The sequence below is a fragment of the Ambystoma mexicanum genome, chromosome 4q (genome assembly GCF_040938575.1).
Source record: "Ambystoma mexicanum isolate Mex_15411 chromosome 4q, UKY_AmexF1_1, whole genome shotgun sequence".
Lineage (NCBI taxonomy): Eukaryota > Metazoa > Chordata > Amphibia > Caudata > Ambystomatidae > Ambystoma > Ambystoma mexicanum.
Window position 1 is genome coordinate 1,248,821,792 of NC_090928.1, and position 27,882 is coordinate 1,248,849,673.

Here is a 27,882-nt window from a genome sequence, read left to right on the forward strand (position 1 = left end):
AAAGCTCTTCGTGCGTTCCACGTAGAACTTCAGCATTCTAGCCACATCAAGCGAGTGCAAAGTCCTCTCAGCCGGCGACGGGAAGAAAACTGGTAACACCAAGAGCTCGTTGAGATGGAAGTCCGACGGCACCTTGGGAATGAAGAAGGGGTGCGTCCTCAGCACCACTCTCGTCTGATGAAAAGTCAAGTACGGAGGCTTGCAGGAAAGGGCCTGGATCGATCCCACTCGTCGTGCGGAGGTGATGGCCACAAGAAATGCCGTTTTACATGACAGGAACTTCAACGGTGTTGAATGCAGAGGCTTGAAGGGCACCCCCATGTTGAGCTCCCTCGCTGGGGTCAGAGCCTTCGTCGGCAGGAATGAACGGAACAGTCCCTTCATAAACTCGTTCACCAGGCAATGAGACAACAGAGATGATCGTCCCGTAGTTCTGGTGTAGCGGGAGATCGCAGCTAGATGTATTTTGATGGAGGCATGGGCCAGCCCCGCCTTGGTCAGCGACAGCCGGTACGGGGCCGTAATTCGCAGAGGGTTAATCTTCTGTGCACGGCAACAGACAGAGAACCTCTTCCATTTCTGTCCATAGCACTTGAGAGTTGAGGACGCCCTGGCCTTTGCAAGCACCTCCTTGCAGTCCGCCGGGATATCGTACCCTCCAAACTCTAGTGCTGCAGAAGCCAAGCCTGCAAGTTCAGCGACCCCGGGTCGTGATGGAGGATGGCGCCTCCTTCTCTTGCGTCCGTCGATAGTCTGACTAAGGCAACGCTGACAAGTCCAGAAGGTCCGGGAACCAGATCGGTCTCGGCCACGCCGGTGCGATGAGGATCATCCTGCACCGGGACCTCTTGAGTTGGTTGACGAATCGCAGTAGCAACGGAGGGAACGCATACAGGAACAGGCCGTCCCAGGGGAAAGAGAAAGCATCTCCCATGCTCCTCGGCTGGGGAAACCTGCTGGCGAACCTCTGGCACTTGGAGTTCGTCGCCGTTTGCGAACAGGTCCATCTGGGGTTTGCCCCATCGTCGGAAAAGCTGATCCACTTGGTCTTGATGCAGTTCCCACTCGTGGCATGAGCGCTGCTCCCTGCTCAGCGAGTCAGCGATGGTGTTCTTTATCCCTGCTAGGTGGAAAGGCACCAGAAACATCCCCTGGGCAACCGCCCAATGCCACAGATCCTGGGCCTCCTTGGATAGGGCCGGGGAGCTGGTTCCTCCCTGCTTCTGGATGTAGAACATCATGGTGGTGTTGTCGGTGAAGATCCTCACCACCTTGCCCTTGAGGGATGGGAGAAATGACTTGAGAGCCCAGAACACAGCTCAGAGCTCCAGGATATTGATGTGGAGTGACCTCTCTTCCAGGACCCAAAGGCCTCTCGCGTGCAGATCTCCGGTGTGCGCTCCCCATCCTTCCAGGGAGGCATCCGTCATCACCGTCTCCTGGTGCACTGGGGTCTCAAAGTCTTTGCCCGCCACGAGATGCGCGCGGGTGCCCCACCAACGAATAGCTTGGCGGATGATCTCGTTGAGCGGGATCTTGTCTTCGAAACTGCCCGCCGCTTGCATCCAACGGGCGTCGAGGAACTCCTGTAGAGGACGCATCCGCAGCCTGCATGGGCACACCAGGTAGATGCAGGAGGACATCATGCTGAGAAGGGGCTTGATGGACCTCACCCTGGCCACGTCTGTGGCCAGCAGACGCTGCACCTTGCCCAGGATGGCTTCGTCCTTTCCTCCGACGGAGAAGCTAGTCGTGCCACTGTATCGAGCTTGGCTCCCAGAAACAGTGCGACCTGCGACGGAACCAGGTGGGATTTTGGGAAGTTGGTGGAGAATCCCAGATCCATGAGCAGTTGGACGGTCTTCGCTGTGTGCTTGACGGCGAGCTCCCTTGTCCTTGCTCGGATGAGCCAATTGTCCAGGTTGGGGTAAGGAACAAGTTACTTACCTGTAACTGTTGTTCTCCAGCATGGGTCTGGCATGGATTCACATGCTCATGAATATTCCCCGTCGTCAGGCGGGAATCCTCGGTATAGAAAAAAATCAGTATCAGTTTTGTTTCTGATCTGTCTTAGTAGTAACCAATCACTGGTCTCTGGGTCATACTGCCCCCAGCCAATGACTGCCCTCTCCCTAAGCCCCGCCTCCGGCAGCCATCCTCAGATTTGGTAGCACGTGAAGTGGCAGTATGACCAAGTGAAGAGCCGCAGAGGGGTAGGCGGGAGGGTTCGCATGTGAATCCATGCCAGACCCGTGCTGGAGAACAACAGTTACAGGTAAGTAACTTGTTCCTTCTCCAGCATGGGGTCTGGCATGGATTCACATGCTCATGAATAAGAGAATACATAGCAGTACACACATGCACAACCACGGGAGGTGGCAACAGGCTCAACATTAAGCAATTCTTACCTCCACACCAGGCTCACCTTAGGCGAACAGGTTGCGCAGCACTGCTTGGCCGACCCTGGACTCCTCCCTGGAGTCCCGATCGACGCAGTAGAATCTTGTGAAGGTGTGCGTCGACCTCCACATCGCAGCCCTGCAGATGTCCAGCAGGGGCACACCAGACAGGAACGCCGTGGTAGCAGCGATCGCTCTGGTCGAATGGGCTCTCGGACGGCCGTGCAGCTGTCGGTTTGCCAACCGGTGACAGTGCATGATGCAGCCGGAGAGCCATCTGGAAATGGAAGTCTTCGAGAGAGCCTTCCCTGGATTCACAGTCCCAAAGTTCACAAACAGTTGTGACGTCTTCCGAAAACTCTGCGTGCGGTCCACGTAGAACTTCAGCGCTCCAGCTACATCCAGCGAGTGCAAAGTCCTCTCACCCGGCGACGGGAAGAAAACTGGCAACACCAAGGGCTCGTGAGGTGGAAGTCCGACGGCACCTTGGGCATAAAGGATGGGTGTGTCCTCAGCACCACCCTCGTGTCCTCAGCACCACCCTCGTGTCATGAAAAGTCAAGTATGGAGGCTTGCAAGATAGGGCCTGGATCTCTCCCACTTGTCGTGCGGAGGTGATGGCCACGAGGAAAGCTGTCTTCCATGACAGGAACTTCAAAGGCGCCGAATGCATAGGCTCGAATGGGGCCCCCATGAGCTTGGTCAGGACCACATTAAGCTCCCACATTAAGCAGGGGCCTTCACTGGCGGGAATGATCGGAATAGTCCCTTCATGAATTCTTTCACCAGGTGATGAGACCACAAGGACGCCCGTCCCGTCGTCCTGGTATATCGGGAGATTGCAGCCAGATGTATTTTGATGGAGGCGTGAGCCAGTCCAGCTTTGGCCAGCGACAGTAGGTACGGCAGTACTTGAGGGGCCGTAATCCGCAGAGGGTTAATCTTCTGTGCACGGCACCAGACAGAGAACCTCTTCCATTTATGTCCATAGCACTTGAGAGTCAAGGACGCCCTGGCCTTTGCAAGAATCTCTCTGCAGTCGGCCGGGATGTCGTACCCTCCAAACTCTAATGCTGCAGGAGCCAGGCCTGCAAGTTCAACGACTCCGGGTCGTGGTGAAGAATGGCGCCTCCTTCTCTGGAGAGAAGGTCTGCGACCGTCGGCAGCTTGACTGGTGGGGACGTTGACAAGTCCAGAAGGTCCGGGAACCAGATCTGCCTCGGCCACGCCGGTGCAACGAGGATCATCCTGCACCGGGACCTCTTGAGCTGGTTGATGAGCCGGAGCAGCAACGGCAGCGGAGGGAACGCATAAAGAAATAGGCCGTCCCAGGGGAACGAGAAAGCATCGCCCATGCTCCTCGGCTGAGGGAACCTTCTGGCGAACCTCCGGCACTTGGAATTCGTCGCCGTCGCGAAGAGATCGATCCACTTGATCCTGGCGTAGTTCCCCACTCGTGACACGAGCGCAGCTCCCTGCTGAGTGAGTCGGCAATCGTGTTTTTTATTCCTGCCAGATGAAGAGGCACCAGAAACATCCCGGCCCAATGCCACAGATCCTGGGCTTCCTTAGATAGGGCCGGGGACCTGGTCCGCCCTGCTTCCGGATGTAGAACATCGTGGTGGTGTTGTCAGTGAAGATCCTCACCACCTTGCCCTTGAGGGACGGAAGAAAGGACCTGAGGGCCCAGAACACCGCGCGGAGCTCCAAGATGTTGATGTGGAGAGACTTCTCCTCCGGGAGCCAAAGGCCTCTCGCGTGAAGATCTCCGGAGTGTGCTCCCCAACCTTCCAGGGCGGCGTCAGTCGTCACAGTCACAGTCACCTGGTGAGCTGGGGTCTGAAAGTCCGTGCCCGCCGACAGATGGGAGCAGGTACCCCACCACTGGATCGCCTGACGGAACGTCTCGTTGAGGGATCCTGTCCTCGAAGCTGCCCGTCGACTGGATCCAGCAGGCGTCGAGGAACTCCTGTAAGCGTCTCATCCGAAGCCTGCAAAGGCGCACCAGATAAATGCAGGAGGACATCATCCCGAGGAGGGACTTGATAGATCGTACCTTGGCCATGTCCGTGGCCAGCAGACGCTGCACCTTGCCCAGAATGGTCCTGGTCCTTTCCTCCGACGGCGAGGCCAGCCGCGCCACTGTGTCGAGCTTGGCTCCCAGAAACAGGGCGACTTGCGACGGAACCAGGTGGGATTTTGAAAGTTGATGGAGAATCCCAGGTCCGTGAGCAGCTGGACGGTCTTCGCAGTGTGCTCCACGGCGAGCTCCCTTATCCTTGCCCGGATGAGCCAGTCGTCCAGGTAGGGGTAGACGTGGATCCCCTGTAGGCGCAGCCGTGCCGCCACCGGTGCGAGGCACTTGGTGAACACCCTGGGTGCCGACTTCAATCCGAACGGGAGGGCCTTGAACTGGTAGTGCCGCCCTTGGACCACGAACCTGAGGAACTTTCGGTGTCTTTTTAGAATGGGGATGTGGAAGTACGCATCCTCTAGGTCCAACGACGAAAGGAAATCGCCCTCCTCCAGCTGTCCCAGCACATGCTGGAGGGTGACCATACAGAACTTCTGTGCCTTGATGTACCTGTTCAGTCGTCGTAGGTCCAGGATGGGGCGCCATCCTCCTGTCTTCTTTTTTACGAGGAAGTACCTTGAGTAAACTCTGGAGCCCCGTAGCCTCTTTGGGACGAGCTCGATGGCACCCTTCTTGAGCATCGCCCTTACTTCCAACAGTAGTTGAGGGACGTGATTTTTCTTCCTGGCCATGGGCCGAACGCGAGGGCACTTCTTCTGAAACTCGAGGGCGTGCTCTTGGGCCAGGGCGCCCAACACCCAACGGTCGGTGGAGATGGACTCCCACACGCTGACGAACCTCGCCAGCTGGCCTCCCACCGGGTTGATTCGGCGGGGGCCCGACCCCACGGTCGGTTCAATCTTGTTTGGAGGCCGCCTTGCCTCCTTGTCGACGACGGGCACCACCTGACTTGCCGCGTCCCCTGTAGGCTTCCTGGGACGAAGATCTTGCCGCTTGGCGGTAGGTGGAGGAGCCACTGCCGGATCCCTTGGAGGCACCTTGTCTGCCTCCGGAGCTCCGAAAGGACGGCCGTCGTTGTTGGAGCACTCCCAGTGCCCGGGCCGTCTCTGTGTCTTGTCTTGATGGCCTGAAGGGACTCATCAACCGCCTTCCCAAACAGGTTGTTCCCGTCGAAAGGGCATGTCCAAAACATTGGTTTGTACGTCCTGGCAGAAATCCGTGGCCTTGAGCCATCCTCGTCGTCTCAAGCAAACGCCTTTGCCCAACTGACGGAAACCGGTGTCAGCGATGTCCGTTGCCACCGTGATTGCGTGGTCCGAAGCAATCTCCCCCTCCTGTAGGATTTCAAGGGCCTCCGCCCTTTTGGCGTCCGGAAGGAGGTCTAACAGAGGGGCCATTTTGAACCACAACTCCCTGTCGTAGCGGGCTACGATAGCCAGGGTGTTGGCCGCCTTGATAGTCGTCGCTGCGGATGAGATGATCCGTCGTCCCATCGTGTCCAACTTCCTGCCCTCGCCGTCCGGCAGGGAAGTTGATGTCGAGGCCGATGCCCCCCCGGCTTTCTTCTTTGCTGCCGCCGAGACGACCGAGTCCGGGGTAGGTTGTGCCTGAAGGCACAAGGGGGCAGCGTCGGGGACACGGTGGTACTTCTCGTACCGATCCCTCATTGCTGGTGCCTTGGCAGGTTTGAGGAGGGCGAGACCCTCATCCCAGATGTCATCAAGAAGCGGTACGGCGAGGACCATCTTCCTTTTAGCCTCGCGCCGTTGGTAAAGGAACCCTTCCTTCTTCTTTTCTTCTGGGCAGAACTGAAAAAGCTGGGATGCCCTGGAAATCATGGCGTGAAAGGATCCAATCTCGTCGGGCGGGGATGCCCGAGCAGGGGGCGATGGGAGACACGTCCCGTCGTCGCCTCCGTCGTCATCTGTACCTGTCGTAGCCGTGTCCGTGCCTGTGTCATCCCCGTAGGTAGTAGACCGGGGAAAGGCAGAGCATGCCGCAGAGGTGGCGTAGGATGCGTCATCCTCCTCTTATGCGGTGGACTCTACGAAGGTGTGGCTCCGGTTCCCCCGTCGTGTCTGGCTCAGGTACCTCCGTCGGGGGAAGGGGCAACCTTGTCCTTATCTGTCATAGCGCCCTACGATAGCGAGGGCGTTGGCGGCCTTGATGGTCACCGCTGCTGATTAGATAACTCTTCGTCCGATAGCATTCTTCCCCTTGCTGTCCGGAGGGGTGGACGCTGCCGAAGATGAATCGCCAGATTACTTCTTCTTGGCCGCTGCAGATACCGAGTCCGGTGACGGTTGGGCCCACTAGCACTTGGGTGCAGAGCCCGGCACCCTGTATTTCTTCTCTAGATGGTCTGACTTCGCTGGGGCCGTAGAGGGGTTCTTCATGAGGGACAGGCCTTTGTCCCAAATGTCATCCAAGAGTGGGACCGACAAGATGGTTTTTCTCTTCGCCTCGGGCGCTGGTATAAGAAACACTCCTCCTCCTCTGGCACGAGTTGGAAGAGCTTCGACGCTCTGGAGATCATTGCGTGGAACAAGCTTATCTCGTCCGGAGGGGTGGGGGGCGAGGAACTGGGCGGAGGCGACAGGAGGTCCCCCATCCCACCGTCGTCATCTGAGCACGTCGTGTCAGGATCCGGCTCATCCCTCAGGGGAGGAGATGGCGGTGAAGGGTGGCAAAGAGGCAATGTGTGCTTCTTCCTCTTCTTGGCCGGGTGTTCCCCCGATGCCAGTGTGTCGGCCGGGACCGAAGCCGCAGGCGGGGCCGTCGGCGGAATCGGCATCCTCTTCTGTATCTCAATGAACAATGTATGTAGAGAGAATGTCCATTGAGAGGTCTATAGGGGGTCAGCTGAGGCAGAGGGCAAATCGGTAGCTGGGGCCCCGGAAGAGGGCCAAGGCCCTCTGTCACCTTCCTTGACAGTATCCTCGTTGTCTTCATTGTCACCCTTGTCAGCATCCTCGTCGTAAGACGCGAATCCGATGTTTCCCTCTTCGCCATCGCCCTCCTGGATGGTCTGAAAGTAGGTGAGCTCCTCCTTGGTCTTGAGTGGCACTGAAGAATCCGAAAAACAGGTCCCCGTTAATCGGAGGGTTGATTGATGGAGCACACAGGCTCGATTGACCGATAAATAGAGTAAATTCTTCCAAAAAAGCGATCAACGCAGAAAAGCACGAGGACTCCCAACACTTGAACGTGCAGTAAAAAATCTGAATATGGCTGCCAGAGGAGGGGCTTAGGTATAGGGCAGTCATTGGCTAGGGACAGTTTGACACAGTGCTCAGTGATTGGTTGTTAGTAGAAATACAGTTCAGAAATTAAACTGACTTTTTCTGTTACTGAGGATTCCCAGCCTGACGATGGGAATATTCATGAGCATGTGAATCCATGCCAGACCCCATGCTTGAGAACCTTTGTTCTGTCTCACCCACTCTTGAGGCCAGGTCATGAAGATCTTGCCGTAGGAAGAACACTTATGTGGAGAGGCCGCCGATCTTTTCTTCCAAGGAAGATCTAGATTCTCCAATGGCATTCATAACGTCGTAGCGAGAGATCAGTGGGTTTTGTGACCCGTCACCCATGTCTGTCCCTTGGGTACGTTTCATGGAGGACTGGGAGGCTCCCACAGCGAATTGGTTTAGTTTTCTCTGTAGGGCTTCTTTTCTAATCTTGTTTTAAGCATTGTTTGAAACCAGAACAGCTCAAGGGATGGCCGCCCCTTCTCCTTGAACCCTAACGGTGTGCCAGTCGGTCTGGGACGCATCAGGTCTCAGATTGGGAGCTCAATGATGGTGGTCGTGTGACTGGTGTTCCCCCGCTTGCTGTCTGCGCTGACCCCGGGGCCGCAGATGGGATCTCTCTCACAGGTCTTCCGTGCAGCACTTGCAATCTAGAGGGTGCCAGGGCCCGTTAACACGTCGGCCCCCTATGGTGTTGTGAGGTCGATCCCAGTATTTGGCTGCTGTGGGGTCCAGTCACCCGGGTATGGATGGTAACTGTCCTTCACTCTTCCTTTCCATGAAGGCAGGCACCCAGTATGTTTTAACTTCACCTTCCTTATGCAGTGGCCTTGATCCGCCCCCACTGGGGGACCTGGGGCAGATAGCCTGTTCCTCACCTTGCTCAGGTTTCGCGGTGCCAGGCTTGCCCACCCGGTCCCGCTTATTACGCCATCAGGGCCCAGGGAGCAGGATGCCTATCGTGACTCTGCCGGGCATCATCCTCTCCACAGAGCAATCCTCTGGTCCACCGTCTCATCCGATGCGCCAGACTGCGGGCTCGTAGAGAATACAGTTCGACTCACGGTGATTAAGCACAGGGCGGGTAACCCTTCCTCTGGCAATCTGGTCCACGGCAGTTCCTGGAGGAGGTGGCAGGAAGGGGATGGCGTGTCGCCTAACAGTCTGTTGGGCCCGCTGTCTTACCAGCAGCCTGCGATTTTCTGCTATAGATGGCGCCTCCCTTGCACAGAACAGACAGTCCCTCACAGGCTTCCCGGCACCGATTTTCTTCGGGATTGAAGCGAGCTGCGGTCTCACTCCTCCGCCAACCGTTTATGTGAAGGGCCACACTTAATTCACCAGGGAACCAGGACATAGGTCACAGGATGCCAGTGGCTCAACTTCACCAGCATGTTGCGCAACAGCGTTTTCGACATCTAACATATTTGATGTGAACTTGCCCATAGCAAATAGGGCATACTCCAAAAGGTGCTTAACCACCAAACCGAGCCATTGGCGCAGGGGCTATGGGATCAGCACCTGGAGCTTGACACCCAAAAGAATAGGATCACGGCACTGATCTGGGTCAGAGAACCTTATAGCCAGGCCGGGCCTGTAGGCATCAGTCCCGGTCGGCTCTTTCAAGCGCAATGGGTGCCATGGACGCCAGGGCTTTGGCAATGATGTCCAGCATCTTTAGCCGGAAGTTCTCCTATTGCTCTCGAGTAGAGGATTGGGTAAGTAGAAATACCTGTGGGGCCAAATCTTCTGAGATGTCTTTGCAATGAGGATGACTCTTTAACAAAGAAAATGTAGTGCTGCGAGGCACTGCTTTTTTGAGTGGGACCTTTCATGTTGCTTCTTAATCTTGCCTTTCTGGGTTAGGAATCAATTAGAAACATTTAACGCACCAACATTAATACTCTCTCCCATTCCACTTTTGGATGTATTGATTGGCACAATCCACACTGTAGTGCCTTGGAAAAGACCATGACACAAAACAAAAGACTGGTGTGGATCAAAACTAACCTATTTCTACCATAGTCCTTGCTAGCCTTAAAGTCCAACTTGAGGGGGGAGAGGTGCAGGGGGTTGTAAAGGTATACTAGATTTAGATTCTTTTTTTAATGTGACTTAGTAAAAAAAACAGTATGCTAACTGCACAAAAAAGGAACCCCGTAAAATGGTGCCATCTGCTACATACGAATACACACACACACACACACTTCAGATGCTCGGTGCTACCTGGTGGGTATGTGAAATAAATCTTTACCACTCATGGTCTGGATGACATTTCAGGGATGAGTAATCTGTGGAAGGAATACATCCACTCAAAACAGTGTTACTTTGAATAAAGGCATGTCCACAAGGCAGTTTAGGTAAAACAACAACAAAAAACTGACCAAAGTATCGTAGATCTGGAAAGCGAGATTAACAAGAGCTGCCATGCAGACGTCGTGCTGTCCATGCACTTGTAAACCTCTCAGTACAATGGTTAAGAACCACGTAGCAGCATCTGCCATCATCGTTCCTGCAATCATCTGAAATGAGAGATGCCAGTGTTAGTAAGAAAGAACTGAAATCGCTCAGCCCAGCCCACTGTTAGGTAACATTTTCATAATTATGATAAATCTTCCTGACCTGTGGCAACCCCGGAACCTTTTGCTAGGACTTGGTAATTTTTATTTGGCTGATATCACTACTTACTTGATTTACCCAGTGTGTATGTATATATATATATATATATATATATATATATATATATATATATATATATATATATATATATATATATATATATATATATATTAAACACACTTTTTCTCAAAACAACTATTTAACAGACTGTGGGAAAAGACAAGTACAGATCGATCTTGCAACGTGCACATATTAGCACCGTTTACATAAGACATAACATTCCATACAAGGTCCTACACACCCCCGTCATACACATATTTCATACTTTGCTGCATAACATTCCACAAACCCCCTTTCCCTGAGAACACATTGCTCTAGACCAATATCCCCTCCCATGGTAGAAAACTGTCTGAGAAGCAGAGGTTTTGCAACCATAGCTGGGTAGCTCTCTGCATATTCAATAAAAGGCCTCCAGACAGATACATATTTGGCATATCTCCCTTCGCACAGGGCAGTGATTTTATCTGCAAAAGAAATGTCCTACACTTTCACCACCACATCTGCAATTTTGGGCCTTCAGGATTCTTCCAATTGCGGGCAATAGCCAACTTAACCGCTAGCAACAGGTGCCCTATTAGAGTGGCCATGGGTCCTGATAAGGGGAACAGCCGTCTCCCGTGTCACCCAGTAACACCAACCGTGTCTGCATGGGCAACAGCTGCATCTTGTTAGGGAGAATTCTCATTTATGGCTAATATCCCTCACCTAGCGAGTCCCCCAGCAGCTTTGCTGGACTTCTGGAGCTTATTTTTTCCACTTGGTAAGAGTGTGAGCTTTTCCCCCACTCTTATCTGTGTTTTGCCATGTGTATTTCTCTGTTTTTGTAATTGTGGACTCTGAAGTACACCACTTCAGTAGTCCCCTTCTTCTGTGTCTCACACATCACCTTCAGTGCCGGGGCACAGGGTTGTCTTTGAGACTTCCCCTGTCTCCATTTCTGAGGCTGACTACAGTCCCCCAGAAAAGGGTAAGGAACAAGTTACTTACCTGTAACTGTTGTTCTCCAGCATGGGTCTGGCATGGATTCACATGCTCATTCACCGTCGTCAGGCCGGGAATCCTCGGTATAGAAAAAATCAGTATCAGTTTCGTTTCTGATCTGTCTTTCTTAGTAGTAACCAATCACTGGTCTCTGGGTCATACTGCCCCCAGCCAATGACTGCCCTCTCCCTAAGCCCCGCCCCTGGCAGCCATCCTCAGATTTGGTAGCACGTAAAGTGGCAGTATGACCAAGTGAAGAGCCGGAGAGGGGTAGGCGGGAGGGTTTGCATGTGAATCCATGCCAGACCCATGCTGGAGAACAACAGTTACAGGTAAGTAACTTGTTCCTTCTCCAGCATGGGGTCTGGCATGGATTCACATGCTCATGAATATAAGAATACATAGCAGTATACACATGCACATCCACGGGAGGTGGCAAAAGGCTCAATATCAAGCAATACAACAACTCAACATTAAGCAACTCTTACCGCCTCACCAGGCTCACCTTAGGCGAACAGGTTGCGCAGCACTGCCTGGCCGACTCTGGACTCCTCCCTGGAATCCCGGTCGACGCAGTAGAATCTCGTGAAGGTGTGCGTCGACCTCCACGTAGCAACCCTGCAGATGTCGAGCAGGGGCACACCAGACAGGAATGCCGTGGTAGCAGCGATCGCTCTGGTCGAATGGGCTCTCGGACGGCCTGGCAACGGTCGGTTTGCCAACCGGTGACAGCGCATGATGCAGCCGGAGAGCCATCTGGAAATGGAAGTCTTCGAGAGAGCCTTCCCTTGATTTACAGGTCCAAAGTTCACAAACAGCTGTGATGTCTTCCGAAAACTCTTTGTGCGGTCCACGTAGAACTTCAGCGCTCTAGCTACATCTAGCGAGTGCAGAGTCCTCTCAGCCAGCGACGAAGGCGACGGGAAGAAAACTGGCAACACCAAGGGCTTGTTGAGGTGGAAGGCCGACGGCACATTGGGCATGAAGGAGGGGTGCGTCCACCGCACCACCCTCGTGTCGTGAAAGTCAAGTATGGAGGCTTGCAAGATAGGGCCTGGATCTCTCCCACTCGTCGTGCAGAGGTGATGGCCACGAGGAATGCTGTCTTCCACGACAGAAACTTCAATCAACGGCACTGAATGCATAGGCTCGAATGGGGGCCCCCATGAGCCTAGTCAGCACCACGTTGAGCTCCCACGCCGGGGCAGGGGCCTTCACCGGCGGGAACGATCGGAACAGTCCTTTCATAAATTCCTTCACCAGCCGATGAGACCACAAGGACGCCCGTCCTGTAGTTCTGGTGCAACGTGAGACGGCAGCCGGATGCACCTTGATGGAAGGGTGAGATAGGCCAGCCTTGGCCAAGGACAGTAGGTACGGCAATACTTGAGGGGCCGTAATCCGCAGAGGGTTAATCTTCTGTGCACGGCACCAGACTGAGAACCTCTTCCATTTATGTCCGTAGCACTTGAGAGTTGAGGATGCCCTGGCCTTTGCAAGAACCTCTCTGCAGTCTGCCGGGATGTCGTATCCTCCAAACTCTAGTGCTGCAGGAGCCAGGCCTGCAAGTTCAGCGACCCTGGTTCGTGATGAAGAATGGCGCCTCCTTCTCTGGAGAGAAGATCCGCGTCCGTCGGCAGCTTGACTGGTGTGGACGCTGACAAGTCCAGAAGGTCCGGGAACCAGATCTGTCTCGGCCACGCCAGTGCGACGAGGATCATCCTGCACCGGGACCTCTTGAGCTGGTTAACGAGCCGGAGTAGCAACGGCAGGAATGCATAAAGGAATAGGCCGTCCCAGGGGAACGAGAAAGCATCGCCCATGCTCCTCGGCTGGGGAAACCTGCTGGTGAACCTCCGGCACTTGGAGTTCGCCGCCGTCGCGAAGAGATCGATCTGGGTATTCGCCTCATCGTCGGAAGAGTCGATCCACTTGATCCTGGCGCAGTTCCCACTCGTGGCACGAGCGCAGCTCTCTGCTGAGTGAGTCGGCGATGGTGTTTTTTATCCCTGCCAGATGAAAGGGTACCAGAAACATCCCTTGGGCGACGCCCAATGCCACAGATCCTGGGCTTCCTTGATAGGGCAGGGGGATCTGGTTCCGCCCTGCTTCCGAATGTAAAACATCGTGGTGGTGTTGTCGGTGAAGATCCTCACCACCTTGCCCTTGAGGGACGGGAGGAAAGACCCGAGGGCCCAGAACACTGCACGGAGCTCCAAGATGTGGAGTGTCTTCTCCTCCGGGAGCCAAAGTCCTCTCGCGTGGAGATCACTGGTGTGCGCTCCCCAACCTTCAAGGGAGGCATCCGTTGTCACAGTCACCTGGTGGGCCGGGGCTAGGAAACCTGTTCCCGCCGACAGATGAGAGCGGGAACCCCACCATCGTATCGCCTGATGGAATGCTTCGTCGAGCGGGATCCTGTCCTCGAAGCTGCCCGGCGACCGGATCCAGTGGGCGTCGAGGAATTCTTGCAAGGGCTGCATCCGAAGTCTGCAGTGGCGCACAAGATAAATGCAGGACATCATTCCGAGGAGGGACTTGATAGACCTCACTCTGGCCACGTCCGTGGCCAGCAGACGTTGCACCTTTCCCAAGATGGTCCTGATCCTTTCCTCCGACGGAGATGCCAGTCGCGCCACTGCGTCGAGCTGTGCTCCCAGAAACAGGGCGACTTGCGAAGGGACCAGGTGGGATTTTGGAAAGTTGATGGAGAATCCCAGGTCCGTGAGCAGCGGGACGGTCTTTGCAGTATGTTCTACGCGAGCTCCCTTGTCCTTGCCCGTATGAGCCAGTCGTCCAGGTAGGGGTAGACGTGGATCCCCTGTAGGCACTTGGTGAACACCCTGGGCGCCGATTTTAATCCGAACGGGAGGGCCTTGAACTGGTAGTGCCGCCCTTGGACCACGAACCTGAGGAACTTTTGGTGTCTCTTTAGAATAGGGATGTGAAAGTACGCATCCTCCAAGTCCAACGACGACAGGAAATCGCCCTCCTCCAGCTGTCCCAGCACGTGCTGGAGGGTGACCATCCGGAATTTCTGTGCCTTGATGTACCTGTTCAGTCGTCGCAGGTCCAGGATGGGACGCCATCCTCCTGTCTTCTTCTTTACGAAGAAGTACCTTGAGTAAACTCTGGAGCCCCGAAGCCTCTTTGGAACGAGCTCGATGGCACCTTTTCTGAGCATCGCCCTTACTTCCAACAGCAGTTGAGGGACGTGATTTTCCTTCCTGGCCACGGGAGGAATGCGGAGGGGCACTTCTTCTGGAACTCGAGAGCGTGCCCCAGGGCCAGGGCGTCCAGCACCCAACGGTCGGTGGAGATGGACTCCCACACGCCGACGAACTTCGTCAGATGGCCTCCCACCGACGGTCGGTTCAATTTTGCTTGGAGGCCGCCTTGCCTCCTTTACCACCTTGGCGACGACGGCGGGATCCGCCTGACTTGCCGCGTCCCCTGTAGGCCTTCTGCGACGAAGATCTTGCCGCTTGACGGTACGTAGAGGAGCTACTGCCGGCTACCTTGGAGGCACCCTGTCTGCCTTCGGAGCTCCGAAAGGACGGCCGTCGCTGTTGGAGCACACCCAGTGCACGGGCTGTCTCCGTGTCCGTCTTGATCGCCTGAAGGGACTCATCAACCGCCTTGCCAAACAGGTTGTTCCCATCGAAGGGCATGTCCAAAACCTTGGTCTGTACGTCCTGGCGGAAATCCGTCGCCTTGAGCCATCCTCGTCGTCTCAGGCAAACGCTGTTGCCCAACTGACGGAAACCGGTGTCGGCGATGTCCGTAGCCACCGTAATGGCGTGGTCCGAAGCAATCTCACCTTCCTGCAAGATTTCCAGGGCCTTAGCCCTCTTGGCGTCCGGAAGGAAGTCCAACAGAGGGGCGATCTTGAACCACAACTCCCTGTCGTAGCGGGCTACGATGGCCAGGGCGTTGGCCGCCTTGATGGTCGTCGCTGCAGATGAGATGACCCGTCGTCCCATCGCCTCCAGCTTCCTACCCTCGCCGTCCGGCGGGGAGGTTGAAGTCGAGGCCGATGCCCCCCCCCCCGCTTTCTTCTTGGCCGCCGCCGAAACGACCATATCCGGGGAAGGTTGCGCCCTAAGGCACAAGGTGGCAGCGTCGGGGACCCGGTACTACTTCTCGTACCGGTCCCTCTTTGCAGGCGCCGTGGCAGGGTTCTTGAGGAGGGCAAGCCCCTCATCCCAGATGTCATCAAGAAACGGTACGGCGAGGACCGTCTTCCTTTTAGCCTCGCGCCGTTGGTAAAGGAACCCTTCCTCCTTTTCTTCGGGGCACAGCTGGAAGAGCTCGGATGCCCTGGAAATCATGGCATGGAAGGATCCAATCTCGTCGGGTGGGGACGCCCGGGCAGGGGGCGATGGGGGACACGTCCCGTAGTCGCCTCCGTCGTCCTCTGAACCTGTCGTAGTCATATCCATGCCTGTATCATCCCCGTGGGTAGTAGACCGGGGGGAAGGCAGAGAAGGCCGCAGAGGCGGGAGAGGTGGCCTAGGATGCGTCCTCCTCCTCTTAAGCGGTGGACTCTCTGAAGGTCCTGGCTCCGGTTCCCCCGTCGGGTCTGGCTCAGGTACCTCTGTCGGGGGAAGGGGCAACCTAGTCCTTATCTCTGGGCATAAGGACTGAATGGCTGACAAAATGGCCGCCGAGGTGTCCTGCGGCGCCGGAAACGACGGGAGAGAGGGCTCTTGAGGAGCCTCGTCTACGACACCGTCGCTCTCGTCGTCGCCCTCGTCGGGATCCCTCCCGATGGGCTGGGCCTCTTCCACGACTTGCATGAACTCCTCTTCAGAGGTCGTGTCCGTATCCATGATGGCCACCAGCCCCTCCCCCACCCTTTCCAACGAGGACTTCGTGGGGGTCTTCTCGATGGGCCTGAAAGACTACTCCCTCTGCGGTGGCAGGGAGACTCTGGCTCCTGATGGCGCCTCCACTGGTGTAGCCTCCACAGGCTGAGCCGGGGCTGCGGCGACATCCTCAATCGAGGTCTTAGCAGGGTGAATTAAGGCCAACGTCACCTTCTGTACGCCTGGGGCCTTCACCCTGGGGGCAGGGTCCGAGCCTCGCTCCCCCTCTGCCGGAATCTTCAAGATCAACTGGGGCCTCTCCAGAAGCTTCGCCGGGTTCTCGGACTTCCTCTTACCCGAGCCAGAGCGTTGGCTCGTGGATGATGGCGTCGGGGAGGGTGCGCCCTGCCTGGCAGCCAAGGAGCCCGACCCTTCGGCGCTCCCGGTGCCCGCGGTGCTTAGCCTTTTGTTGGGCCCCCGTCGCCGGGGCACCCTCACAGGACTTAGAAGACCGGACTTCTTTTTCTTCTTCTCGCCTGGCGGGCTCTTACCTTCCAGCCAATTGGCGAGACGGAGGTGGCGATCCTTCATGGTCCGCTCCGACATGTTCCCACAAAACACGCAGTCCTTCTCCTTGTGCGTCTTGGCCTCATGGAGACAGTAGAGGCATAACGAATACTCGTCCTCCTTGAAAACGTTCTGAAGCTGGCATCCAGGGCAGGTCCTGAACAGCTTCCCGGGTGTCGAGCTTCCTTTCTCCTGGGCCATGACCGGGGTAGGCCTCGGAACTTCTGGAATCCTCCAAAAGCGTAACTCGACGAAATCTTCACCCTCGAGGGGCGTAGAAACTCCGAAACGGATCCCCGTTGATCGGATGTAGACACGGTGGAGCTTGAGGCTCTATTTAACCGAAAAATGAGAAAATCTCCTGAAAAAGCGCGAAAACGCAGCAAAAGCTTGAGAGCTACAGCACGAGGACTCCCAACACTTGAACGTGCGGTAAAAAATCTGAGGATGGCTGCCAGGGGCGGGGCTTAGGGAGTGGGCAGTCATTGGCTGGGGGCAGTATGACCCAGAGACCAGTGATTGGTTACTAAGAAAGACAGATCAGAAACGAAACTGATACTGATTTTTTCTATACCGAGGATTCCCGGCCTGATGACGGGGGAATGAGCATGTGAATCCATGCCAGACACCATGCTGGAGAAAGTTGCCATTAACTTTACTTAGTCAATCTACCACAGATCCAGTACACCCCCATCTTCTATGGAGTACTGGAAAGGGTTAATTCATATCCCTTTTTATCTGTACCTCTTAGAGCATCGTTTTGCTCTTTTAACATTTAGACTTGGCTGGTGGCAGTGGTATCTACCTTAACTTTTTTACCGCGATTATATTAGAAAAACGTGATTTTTTCTTGGCTATTATATTAGCCTCGAACATAAACCCGCTTGACCAAATTGTCTTTTTTTGGGCTTTGGTTGGGTTTATTCGCCATTTCTTTTTGTTAAAGTCCTTCTTGTGTTTTACTTTGCGCGGCAAACTAGGTTTGCCTTCTTTGTTCACAGTCTTTTGGTGGGCTTCTGCACAGAAGCCCTGAACCAGGTCGCCTGGGTGTCTAGGTGGGCTGAATGTGAGGGAGGGGTGTAGTCACCCCCTGCAAAGGGTATCCTAGGAAACCCAAGTCGCACTTTGCCATGATTGGCTGAGGTGGTTGTCCAGGCTGGACAACCCCCCTGCTGGGTGATTGAAGCCAGGCTGTGTGAAGGGGGGTGTTGCGCATAAAAGGCAGGTCTCTTGGGTTAGAAGTCAGAGAGTCGCCACTGGAACTACAAGGAACCGAAGAGAAGCGGAGAGAACGATGACTGCTGCAACTACCCCGTCCCGGTGAAGCCCTGCTGCAGTCCTGAGCCATCTACCCTTCAACGACTAAGAGAAGATCCAGTCCGGAGTCTTCTTCCGTTGAGCCTGGTGGGGATAACCAGCTCATCTTCCACAGCCAGAGGATCCTCTTCCTTGGTCGAAATCGCTGCACACTGCTGTAGTGGTCCGGATAGCCATTTGAAGAGCCTCTCCTGTTTTTAAGGAGCGCACCTTTTATTCGTTGTCGCTGCTGCCGGCTTCATCCCTGTGTGGTGCAGACCCCATTCAGACGGCCTCCTTCACAACGAAGCTCCAGGAATCATGGGTCTGCGGGAAACCAACAGGAACAACTGCACCATTGGAATAAGGTACTGTGTTCTGCTTGAGGAAACTGGGTGAACCCCTTTTCTTCATCTCCAGGGCTTGCCCTTGTCTTCCATCCTTCTTATAACTTTTGCTTCCAAACATTCACAATATCCAAGTACTCTTGGCTACGTTGAATCATGAACTGCCTGACTGTGTGATCTTCGGCAACAGGTCCCCGGCGTCACTTGACACTGGCTCCGGCCCTTTGACTCCTGAACTCCTGTCTCTGAGTGTTTCTCGATTCTGTCTGCCTAACCAAAATATTGCCTGTGATTTTTGCCTCTAACTCCCTCTGGGTATCTCAGGTGCTAAGTGTGTTTTTGCCCTGGTAGCATTTCATGTCACGGATACGCATTTTTTTAGTAGACCGAACTGTCAAAAAGTGATCGCAATCGTATTCGCGGTAACGTGTTTTGTTCGTAATACCGGTTCATTCAAACACAGGTTACTTACCTTGAGACCTACTGTACAAAGTGAATTGGTTAGTTGTAGTATATTTGACGTGTGGTTTGTGTTTAAGTTTAATAGAAGTGTTGTGTTTATAACAGATGGTTTAAAAATAAATGTACTTATATTTTTCTACCTGAAACCTTGAGTCAGTGTTTGCTTTAGTCACAGTAATTGTGGTCCCTTTGTGTAATCTCTGCTACTGCTCATATACTCTTCGAGATAAGCCTGGCTGCTCCGCCACTGCTACCACTCTGACATAGTAGTACGAGCTTGTACCAAAGGTAAAACTTGTATTGCCACCTGTAGTCTTGTGTGTAGTGGTCCCTAAGGGCACTGCACAGGTTTCTTCCTAACACATCTCCTCTAATTTTTGCTAGCAACTCCTACCAGAAGAGGTTAGCTTTCGCGCACGTCCACACCATGTGAATGAGAACCCACTTCCTTACACCCGCCAACAATTAGAAAAATACGCAGCCGACATGTGATGCAATCTCTCTGGCATAAGGTACCATCTATAACAGTTTATAGAAGCACTGTGTTGCACATTTCGATTGATTTGTGCATCCAAACCCACATGTGCAGCCAGGCGTCGTTTATTTCGACCCCAAGATCTGCCTCCCATTCACACACGTAAGGCAGGCACATTATTGTTTCCCCTGTATCGAGTAATTTGTACAGGTGAGAAATTCTGCCCTTGGACATCCCTCCCTGGATCGATAGTTCCAACGGGTTCAGTTGTCTGGTTGCTCCCTGTCTTGTGTGAGGGTTGGAAGAACAAGGACGTAGCGGCGCATGGCGAAAGCACTCGGGTTTCATTTTCTCAAGAGTCATCCTTGCATTCATTGATAGTCAGCGGGCGCCCATCCCTGTATAGCTGCTGCAACATCGCTAGCCCCGTTAGTCCAAACTACAAACCTCCCCTTTCTACACCCCGGCTGAAAACCTATGTTATTCCATATAGGTGTAAGTGGGCCTATTCCTTGCGCAGTACCCAACCTGCAGAGCACCCTACCCAGATAATAAAGTGTGTTTCTAGTTGATGTTAGCAGCAAGGGCCTTGTCACACCTCCAAGCCCATGCCCATCTACGTAGGGAAGTTGGGCTAACCCTATTGCCAAATGGGTTTACTCTTATCTTCCATTTAGACTCGGAGGCCGTGGTATTCCAAATCACTGCGTGTGAGACCTGTGCTGCCAAGTTGTAACGAAACACATCTGGAGCGTGCACCCCCTCCATAGCCCCAGTTGCCGCAGCAATGCCCTCTTGGAAATCCGTGCACCACGTTTATTTTATTAAGTAAGGAATGTCTACCGGATTCCATTTTATCAGAGAAAGCTTCCAGAGGGGTTCGATCTGCTGGTCGCACCAAGACATCCAGCCCATGCAATTTATTATAATTTTAAAGCCTGTGACCCATCGAAGGTTTGCTAGCTCCTGCAGCAAATATTCCAGTGAGGTTATCAGCATATAAGGAGAGTTTGTATTCTGTCCACCCCACCTTCACACCCTCTATCTCTGCATTCTTTCTAGTATGCGAACAACCAGTGGGGACAGAGGGCATCCACGTCTGGTTCCTCTGGTTATGGTAAGACTGGGAGAGTAGGGCCCTTTGACTATGAGAGGTTGATTGTTCCTGATAATTGGCGAACATCAGTGTGACACAAATGTTGCCAAAGCCAAACGATTCAAGGGTCTGACGAATATAACCCCAGTTCACCCGGTCTAATACCTTGTAGGTGTACAATGCCACTACGCCTTACATCTCCCCGCCGCATGTCCCACCTCGATTAGATTCAGAATCCGCCTCCCATTGTCATGGATGCTGTGTCCCGTTATGAAACCAGTCTGGTCACCATCTATAATGCTTAGGAGAAACTCCATCAAGCGGCGTGCCAAAATCTTAGAATACAGCTTGGAGTCAATGTTGGTGAGGTTAATAGGATGGTACGAGTCACAGAAAGTTGGGTCCTTCCCTCGTTTGGGAAGTAAAACAGTAAAAGTCGCCATGGTAGGAGTGGTCCTGCTGGGCCCCAAAAACGAGTTAGAAAGCGGTCAGGTGAGGGACCAGGAGTGAGCAAAACTTTATAAAAAAGATCTGTGAACCCATCAGGACCCGGGCCTTGTTTTTCAAGGTTTTGATCACCCATTCCATCTCACTAGGTAGGAAGGGACCCTCTAGTCTAGGGAGTCGCAAGCCTCCCTCGACAGTCTTGGCATCACAGCGTCCTTCAGGTATTTGAATTACATATCCACAGGGTGAGCAACCCCCAGAAACACTGCATTGAAATGCTTCAGAAATATCTCCAATTTATCAGCGTCCTCCCTCCACTATATACCCTGGTCATCGCGCAGAGACAAAATAGTATTACGGGTTTGAAGCTTTCTCTGTTTAGACACCAGGAGACGATTTGCCTTATTGCAATGAATGTAGTAGTGTGCATTCGTTTTTAGGTTTGACATCGCTGTTCTATCTGCTAAGTGTTTGAGAGGGCAGTTTTTCTGAAGTCCACCTAAGGGCGTCAAGGGATATACGCGATTTGACCGTGGCAGAATTGTTTGTGGCGGAATTGACCGTGCTCAATTTTGCTGTGAATACAATTCTGCTGTGGCCAAATCCGGCAAGACCTTGACCCCCACCCTCCCAATACATCCCCCACACCCTGACCCCACTTACCTTTTGCTTTTTTGCTTCCTTCTGACCCTGCAGCGCCAGTTCCGTCCCTCTGACGCGGGTCGGATCTGATGCTGCAGGGTCTGCTTTTATCTTTTTTGGGGGGTATTCAGTTCCCCGCCTCCAGTCCTCAGGCAGCTGGGGACACCCCTGCCACCCCCAAGGCAATCACTACCAAACATGGGGGGGGGGGGGGGGGGGGGGGACACCCCTGCTCCCAATGTTTGGTATTGATTACCCAATTTGTTCGAATTTAATCGAACATATGGTACTGGCCGAATTTGGCCAAAACTACCATACGATCAATTAAATTAGAACAAATTGGGCAATACACTTCATAAAACCATACATATGAGCCAGTACATAAGCTCCACTCTTCGTATAAGGCCGGACCACCTGAGAATGTGGGTAGCATGGACAGAGCAGCCAGGCTTATCTTAGGAGGGAGAGAGGGCTGTAGCTTGGTACAAAGAAATTATAGCATACATTTGGTCCAAAGAAACACTGAAACACTATGCATTATAAAAATAAAGGGTTTATTTAAATACAAGTAGACCAAGATAATTCTTGGGTAAGTACTATAAACATCATAGAAATACAATCATAAAAATCAACTCAATACCTATGGTGTGCAAACCAAGGGTTAAGCATATTTAGAGGCGCCAGAAGCATGCCAAGGTGAGTCAAACCTATCAGGATAGTAATCTACTATTCTTGGGGAATAAGACCAGGCTAGATATACTTTTAGAATACAATCAGTATTTCAAGGGTAGTAGACCCCGTCAGTCATGCAGTGACAATCAGTTATTAAATCACATAATAAACCAATATAAGTATAGTCCTTGTAACATTACTTTTTAGAACTCAGTTCAGAGCTAGTAAATCAACTCATACTTTCTGGAGGGGCACAAGCTACTCAATGATAAGTATGAACACACAATAAATATTTTAGAATGCACCAAGCAAACTAGGGAAAGAAAAAACGAATTACACTTTAAGAAAGACACAATGTATTTCATGGTACGTAATTGACCCTATGCCTACTTTGGAAATGCTCTAAGCAGTTTTAGGGGAGGCAAAACCCAGTGTTTCAAGTTGATAAGAGCAGCAGCTATTCAAGGGTAAGTAACCATATACTTTCAAGAGGGGCTTCAAGCAACGCATAAGGCAAGTATTAACTTCTAGACTGTTTTAGGCCGTTATAAAGCAGATCAGGGGGAGTAAAACCCAACTACACTTTAAGAAGAACACAATGTTATTCAAAGTAGGTAAAACCCTATTGGTAAGCTTTTACACTAATTCAGTTAAGCAATGATAAAACAGTCCCAACACTTATTACTTTTCAGAATGGGGGGGAGGGACACCATTCTAATTAAGAAAAGCAACTTAAATACACAATGTAATTTCGTCTTTAACAGGGATACAGTTACCAGATTATTTCTTTCAGCAAGTAAGTACTTTTACACTGGTTATACTTTTCAAGATAGAAGTCTTTTCTTATCCAGTCGTTCCCTAGTCTATTGCATGAGTTTCTCAGAGACAGAAGAGGGACCCTAGTGATCTAGGAGCCAGCACAGGTGAGATAGGTTTCAATAGCAGGAAAGTCAGAGTTCCATAGGAGATTATCTTCAACAAGTATTCAATTTCAGAATTAAAGTGTTCAGGGACTTCTGATAGGCTCCCTACATGAGATCCCGCACTAGGCCTAGGCAAGTGGTATGGGCAAACTCCCAACCACACAAATCACCCTCTCAGCCTCACCGGATGCACACCAGACTTAAGGTAAGTATTACCCAAGCCCACACAGTACCTTGGTAGAAAAGAAGAGCTTCCAAGTGGATGCCTTCATGCTGCAGCAGCACAGGATCCGGTCCCTGGATTCTTTGTCTGGAGACTAATAAAATGCACACTGGATGGGAACTTTCAGCAGCAGTCAGAGGTGGCTTCCAGAAAAGGTTTCTTTACGGATGCTCGCAGCTCTGTGGATTTGGCACCTTTTTTACAGCAGCCAGATGAAGAACTAATATCGCTGGTCAGGGGACTTCCAGGATTAGAGTTGTGTGTCTGGAGGTCCAGGAGGAGTCCACCAAAGTTTTAGCTCGATTCAGTCTTCGGAAGGCCATGCACCGCACTCAGACTCAAGGTCCCAGGGTATTGGGGTGTTGCAACCCAGGAAGGTTGCAGCACATCGTGGGATGGCTCAAAATGCAGGTCAATTCGAGACTAGTGGATCACACTAGCCTCTGGGTATGAGTCACTGCATTCAGGACCTCCAGGTTGATTGGAAGGAAAGGTTGCATCAGGCTCCGGTTACAAAGCAGGCTTTCTGGTCCGTGGAAATCACTACAGAAGTCCTTTCTTCATCTTCCTCTTCGGTTTCAGCTCCAGTGGTCGACTTGTCAGCAGGTTCCAGGTTCGGAGTAGTTATCAGGAACTACAGCCCAACTTCTGCAATCTCTCCCTGCAGTTTACAGAAAGGGGCGTTCTGGCTGTCCCATCAGGTCTTGGCAAGGTGGAAAACAAAGGGCGACAGAGTTTTGGACGCCTCCCTTGCTTCCTACCTTCTTAGACACTCTGGAGCCCGGGTGGGGAATACAAAAGATTCCTGCTGAAGACTAAACTTCCACTGAGGTCATTCCCACCTAGAATGGCAGGGGAAGACCCTAGAAACATCAAGGATACTTAAAAATGGCGAAAAAGAAGGAACCCTCCTATGCTTTACCGAGGCTTAATTAACAGCCTGCGAATAATAAGACTAAAATATCACTAATTTAAAACCACTCCCATCAGACATTCATGTAAAACTTATAACTGTAACAAAATGTTACCGGGCAAGTAAGAAAGGGGATCCACTGCATCCGACCGGCACTCCACATAAGGTGAGGTGTGTGCTGGCTCTCTATATAAAATGTTAAGGGGGATGAAAATCAAAGGGGCAACCCAGCCTAAGCCCAAAAGTTATAGGAAACTCCAACTCCAACCATACACTATGGAGAGACATAAAAAGAGCACCCATAATAAGAGTAAAACTAGGTGAGAGGGGAAAAAGATTCCAACTCACATAGGGATAAGGTCAAATAATTACAAAGTCCACGCAAACATTTCTGGGGTTGACACAGGTCAGGAAGATTTGTCACAAATAAGAAAATTTTACCTAACTCATGTCTCTCCCAGACTAAGGGACAGGAGGATCTAAATCCTCTCCTGGATGGATCACAGTCGTTTAAACCTACTGTGGAGGCCATGTGAAATCTTTTTGTAACACCTTTTGAGATTAATTGGAAAGTTTTATCATCCTTAAACTATAAGACCTGCAATCATTGCTAGGCAATTTGCTTTTTAAAAGAAGAGGTCTGACTCAACAGTCCCTCAGGAGAGGTTACAAATCCTGAACCTGCAATAGGCTTTTTAAATGGGCTCTTGTAAAGAAATCCCATAGAGCTAAAGGGGTCTCCATGATTCCTCACCACCTTGGTTGGGTCTCAGGTATCTTAGGAGTGGTTGTGGCCATAGTACATGCTTCCACTTCCTCCAAGATCCTACTTCACCTTGGTTAGAGGTCTCCCCCCCAACACTAGGATTTAATATTGGGTCTCGAGTAGAAGATCCAACAGTCTCAAGGTGCTTAGAGAGGTTCCTCAGAAGCAGTGTGAGTCAAATCAAAGTTCTTAACACTGCTATGGCATTCTAGACCTTCAATGTCCATATCATGTCTTGTTGTTCCTACTAGCTGTGCTTCCATACCTTTGAATGTTATGCCCCCTGTTGCCTGTGTAACCTAGGACGTTTCCCTCTTACCCTGTGTTTTTCTGTTTTCATTTGTTGCATTGACTCGTCTCCCCCGATCGCTGCTATGCGGCCTGGTGAGTTTGGAATGTATTGTGCAATCCCCTCCCTGATCTCCGGCCCCCCACACCCTCAACTATGGTACTCTCCAATCTACTGTATTTGATATTCTTTCACCTTTCCTACCCATTGCTCGAAGTCTGTAAGGAGAACATTTAAAAAAGCACTCCCTGATTGTCCATTGCTGACACCTACGTCAACTCTTCCTCTGACATCCTCTCTGCTGTACTATCTCTTGACCTTTGGACTCCCCATATGGTCTCTATCCTCTCCCCTTTCCCCTCCCCCGTCACCCATTGATGGTGGTACCAGAAGGGAAGTGCTTTTGGCACACATCATCCATATGCATCATTAATGTATATAATGATGGGACTATCATGGCCCAGGGCTCTCAGCCCAACCACCTCCTTTTTGACAGGCATCTTTCCTCTCATTAACTTCCTGCCTCCTTCTACCGCTCCCCTTTCTGCTTCCCCCCTGGCCTCTTTGCCCGACGGATGTACCCTGCCCGGAAGACCTTTAAAGGTGGCAACCTTCTTCACCTCACCACACCACACTCAATTCTTGCTCTGCTGTCAACCACTCCTCTGACATCTGTCACCTCCTTGAAGACTTTGACCTTGACACACTTTCCTGAAGGCTAGCTTAATCGGTCTTGAGGTGGAGTGGCTCTGGTCTTCCCTGAATGGGTCCCTACGTCCGTCATAGCCACTCAATCCTACTCCTCCTTTGAATGTCTTGTCTGTAACCTCTGCGTCTCCCCTTCCCTCTCGCTCGCTCACTCACTCACTCACTCTCGCTACCATCTACAGGACCCCGGGGCCAACTTCCCTCTTCCTCTCGAAGTAGAGTGACCTCGCCTCTTCTCTTCTGGCCGCTACCTCTAAGCTTCTCTTCCTTGGAGACTTCAATATTCACCTAGACTCTTCTGATGCAGCCACTTTACCCTTCCGCAATCTTCTGCAACTCTCTCTCACCATTCTTCGCTCTGGTCCAACCCAAACAGCCGGGCACAGCCTGGATGTGCTCATCACTGCCATCTTCCTCTCGAACCCTGTCACTACCCCTCTCTCCTGGTCTGACCATGCTCTCCTCTCCTCCCATCTTGTCCTCCCTGGCTCCCCGGCTAAGGATCTGCCCTCACTACCAGTCGCCTCAGTCATTCGACCGATGAAGCGAGTGTCAGTAGTTGCTTTTGTTGCCTCTTTCATTCCTCACCACCACTCCTACCATCGACTCCCACACTGACTGTTCCCTTGCTAACCTTCACCTTTCCATCTCCAAAACTCTTGATATCCTTGCCCCTGCCATGAGGACCCGCTTGAAGCCTACCTCCAAGTGTAATAGCTGGTATGATTCCGGCCTAGCCTTGCTTAAACGCAATTGCAAAGTCGCTGAACGAAAATGGATGGCCTATTGCACATCCTCTGACAAACTGGCCTGTTGCCTGCTCCAAAGGCAATACAGACTCTTTTCAAAATCCTACTTCTGTCTCTACTTCTCCTCTTCCTTCCCAGGCCCTCTGCATGGCCTTGGCCACCCAGCTCACTACCAAAACTCAGGATATTCTCTCCTCTCTCTCTTGTACCCCCTCTCCTGCCCCCCGGTTCCTCTCCTGTTCCCAGGCCTCCCTTGGTCCCCCTCTCTCCTTCCATTCTCTCTTCTATCACACCCATAGCGCTGGATGAGGTCATCAAGGCAGTCTGCTCTATGAAAAGCTCATCCAAACAGGTGCTCCCCTGCTCCTCTAGAACTATTTGGACAACATTGCCTCTCTCGCTTCCTCCGTGGCTGAGTTATGCAATCACTCCTTTGCCATTGGCTCCTTTCCATCACCCCCACCCCCCAAGCACTTCCTTGTGCCCTGCTCCTAAAAAAGCCATCTGCTGACCCTTCCCTGCCCAGCTAACTACTGCCCTATCTCCACTACCCCTTTCTTGGGCAAACTCTTAGAGAAGCTGGTCATTTCTCAACTAATCCCATTGAATCTGTTGGCTGTCGCCACAACCACCAGTCTAACTTCAGAGGAACGGAAACTGCTCTCCTGAACAACCGTGATGATCTGCTCTGAAACCTTGATTCCAACTCTCCCCATCCTTCAAGATCAATTCATCGCCTTCAACACGGTCAATCATTCCACCCTCATAAATCGGCTTTGTGAAACCCTTGACATCACTGACCTGGCGCTGGATTGGTTGACCTCCTTCCTCTCGAATAGGCCCTCTCAGGTTCAACTGGGTCTGTTCCTCTCCCCCATCTCACACTCCACCTGCGTCTTCCCTCAGGCTTTAATCATCTCGCCCTGGCTCTTCAACATTTACCTTGCCTCTCTAGCACTCCCGATCTCCACCATCTCTCCTCATTTTCAATGCTATGCTGACGACACTCTGCTCTTCTTTAAGCTTCCTTCCTCTTCCTCCTCTCCTTCCTCTCTCATTCCTGACCGTCTGACTGCTATTGAGGCATGATGTGCCTCCAACGATCGCTGACTTAACGCCAGTAAAACTATGATCCTTCTCATTGGGACACCTGC

The 27,882-nt window shown here is 52.3% G+C and overlaps 1 protein-coding gene across 1 annotated transcript in view; it reads right to left on the reverse strand.

The window, feature by feature from the left end:
* Window positions 1-27,882, reverse strand: part of LOC138468323 (exportin-5-like) — a 1,170,237-nt gene that overhangs the window by 41,453 nt on the left and 1,100,902 nt on the right. The window contains exon 30 of the mRNA XM_069608829.1: window positions 10,070-10,207. Coding sequence (XP_069464930.1) covers window positions 10,070-10,207 — 138 coding nt within the window. The remainder of the gene's footprint in view (window positions 1-10,069; window positions 10,208-27,882) is intronic.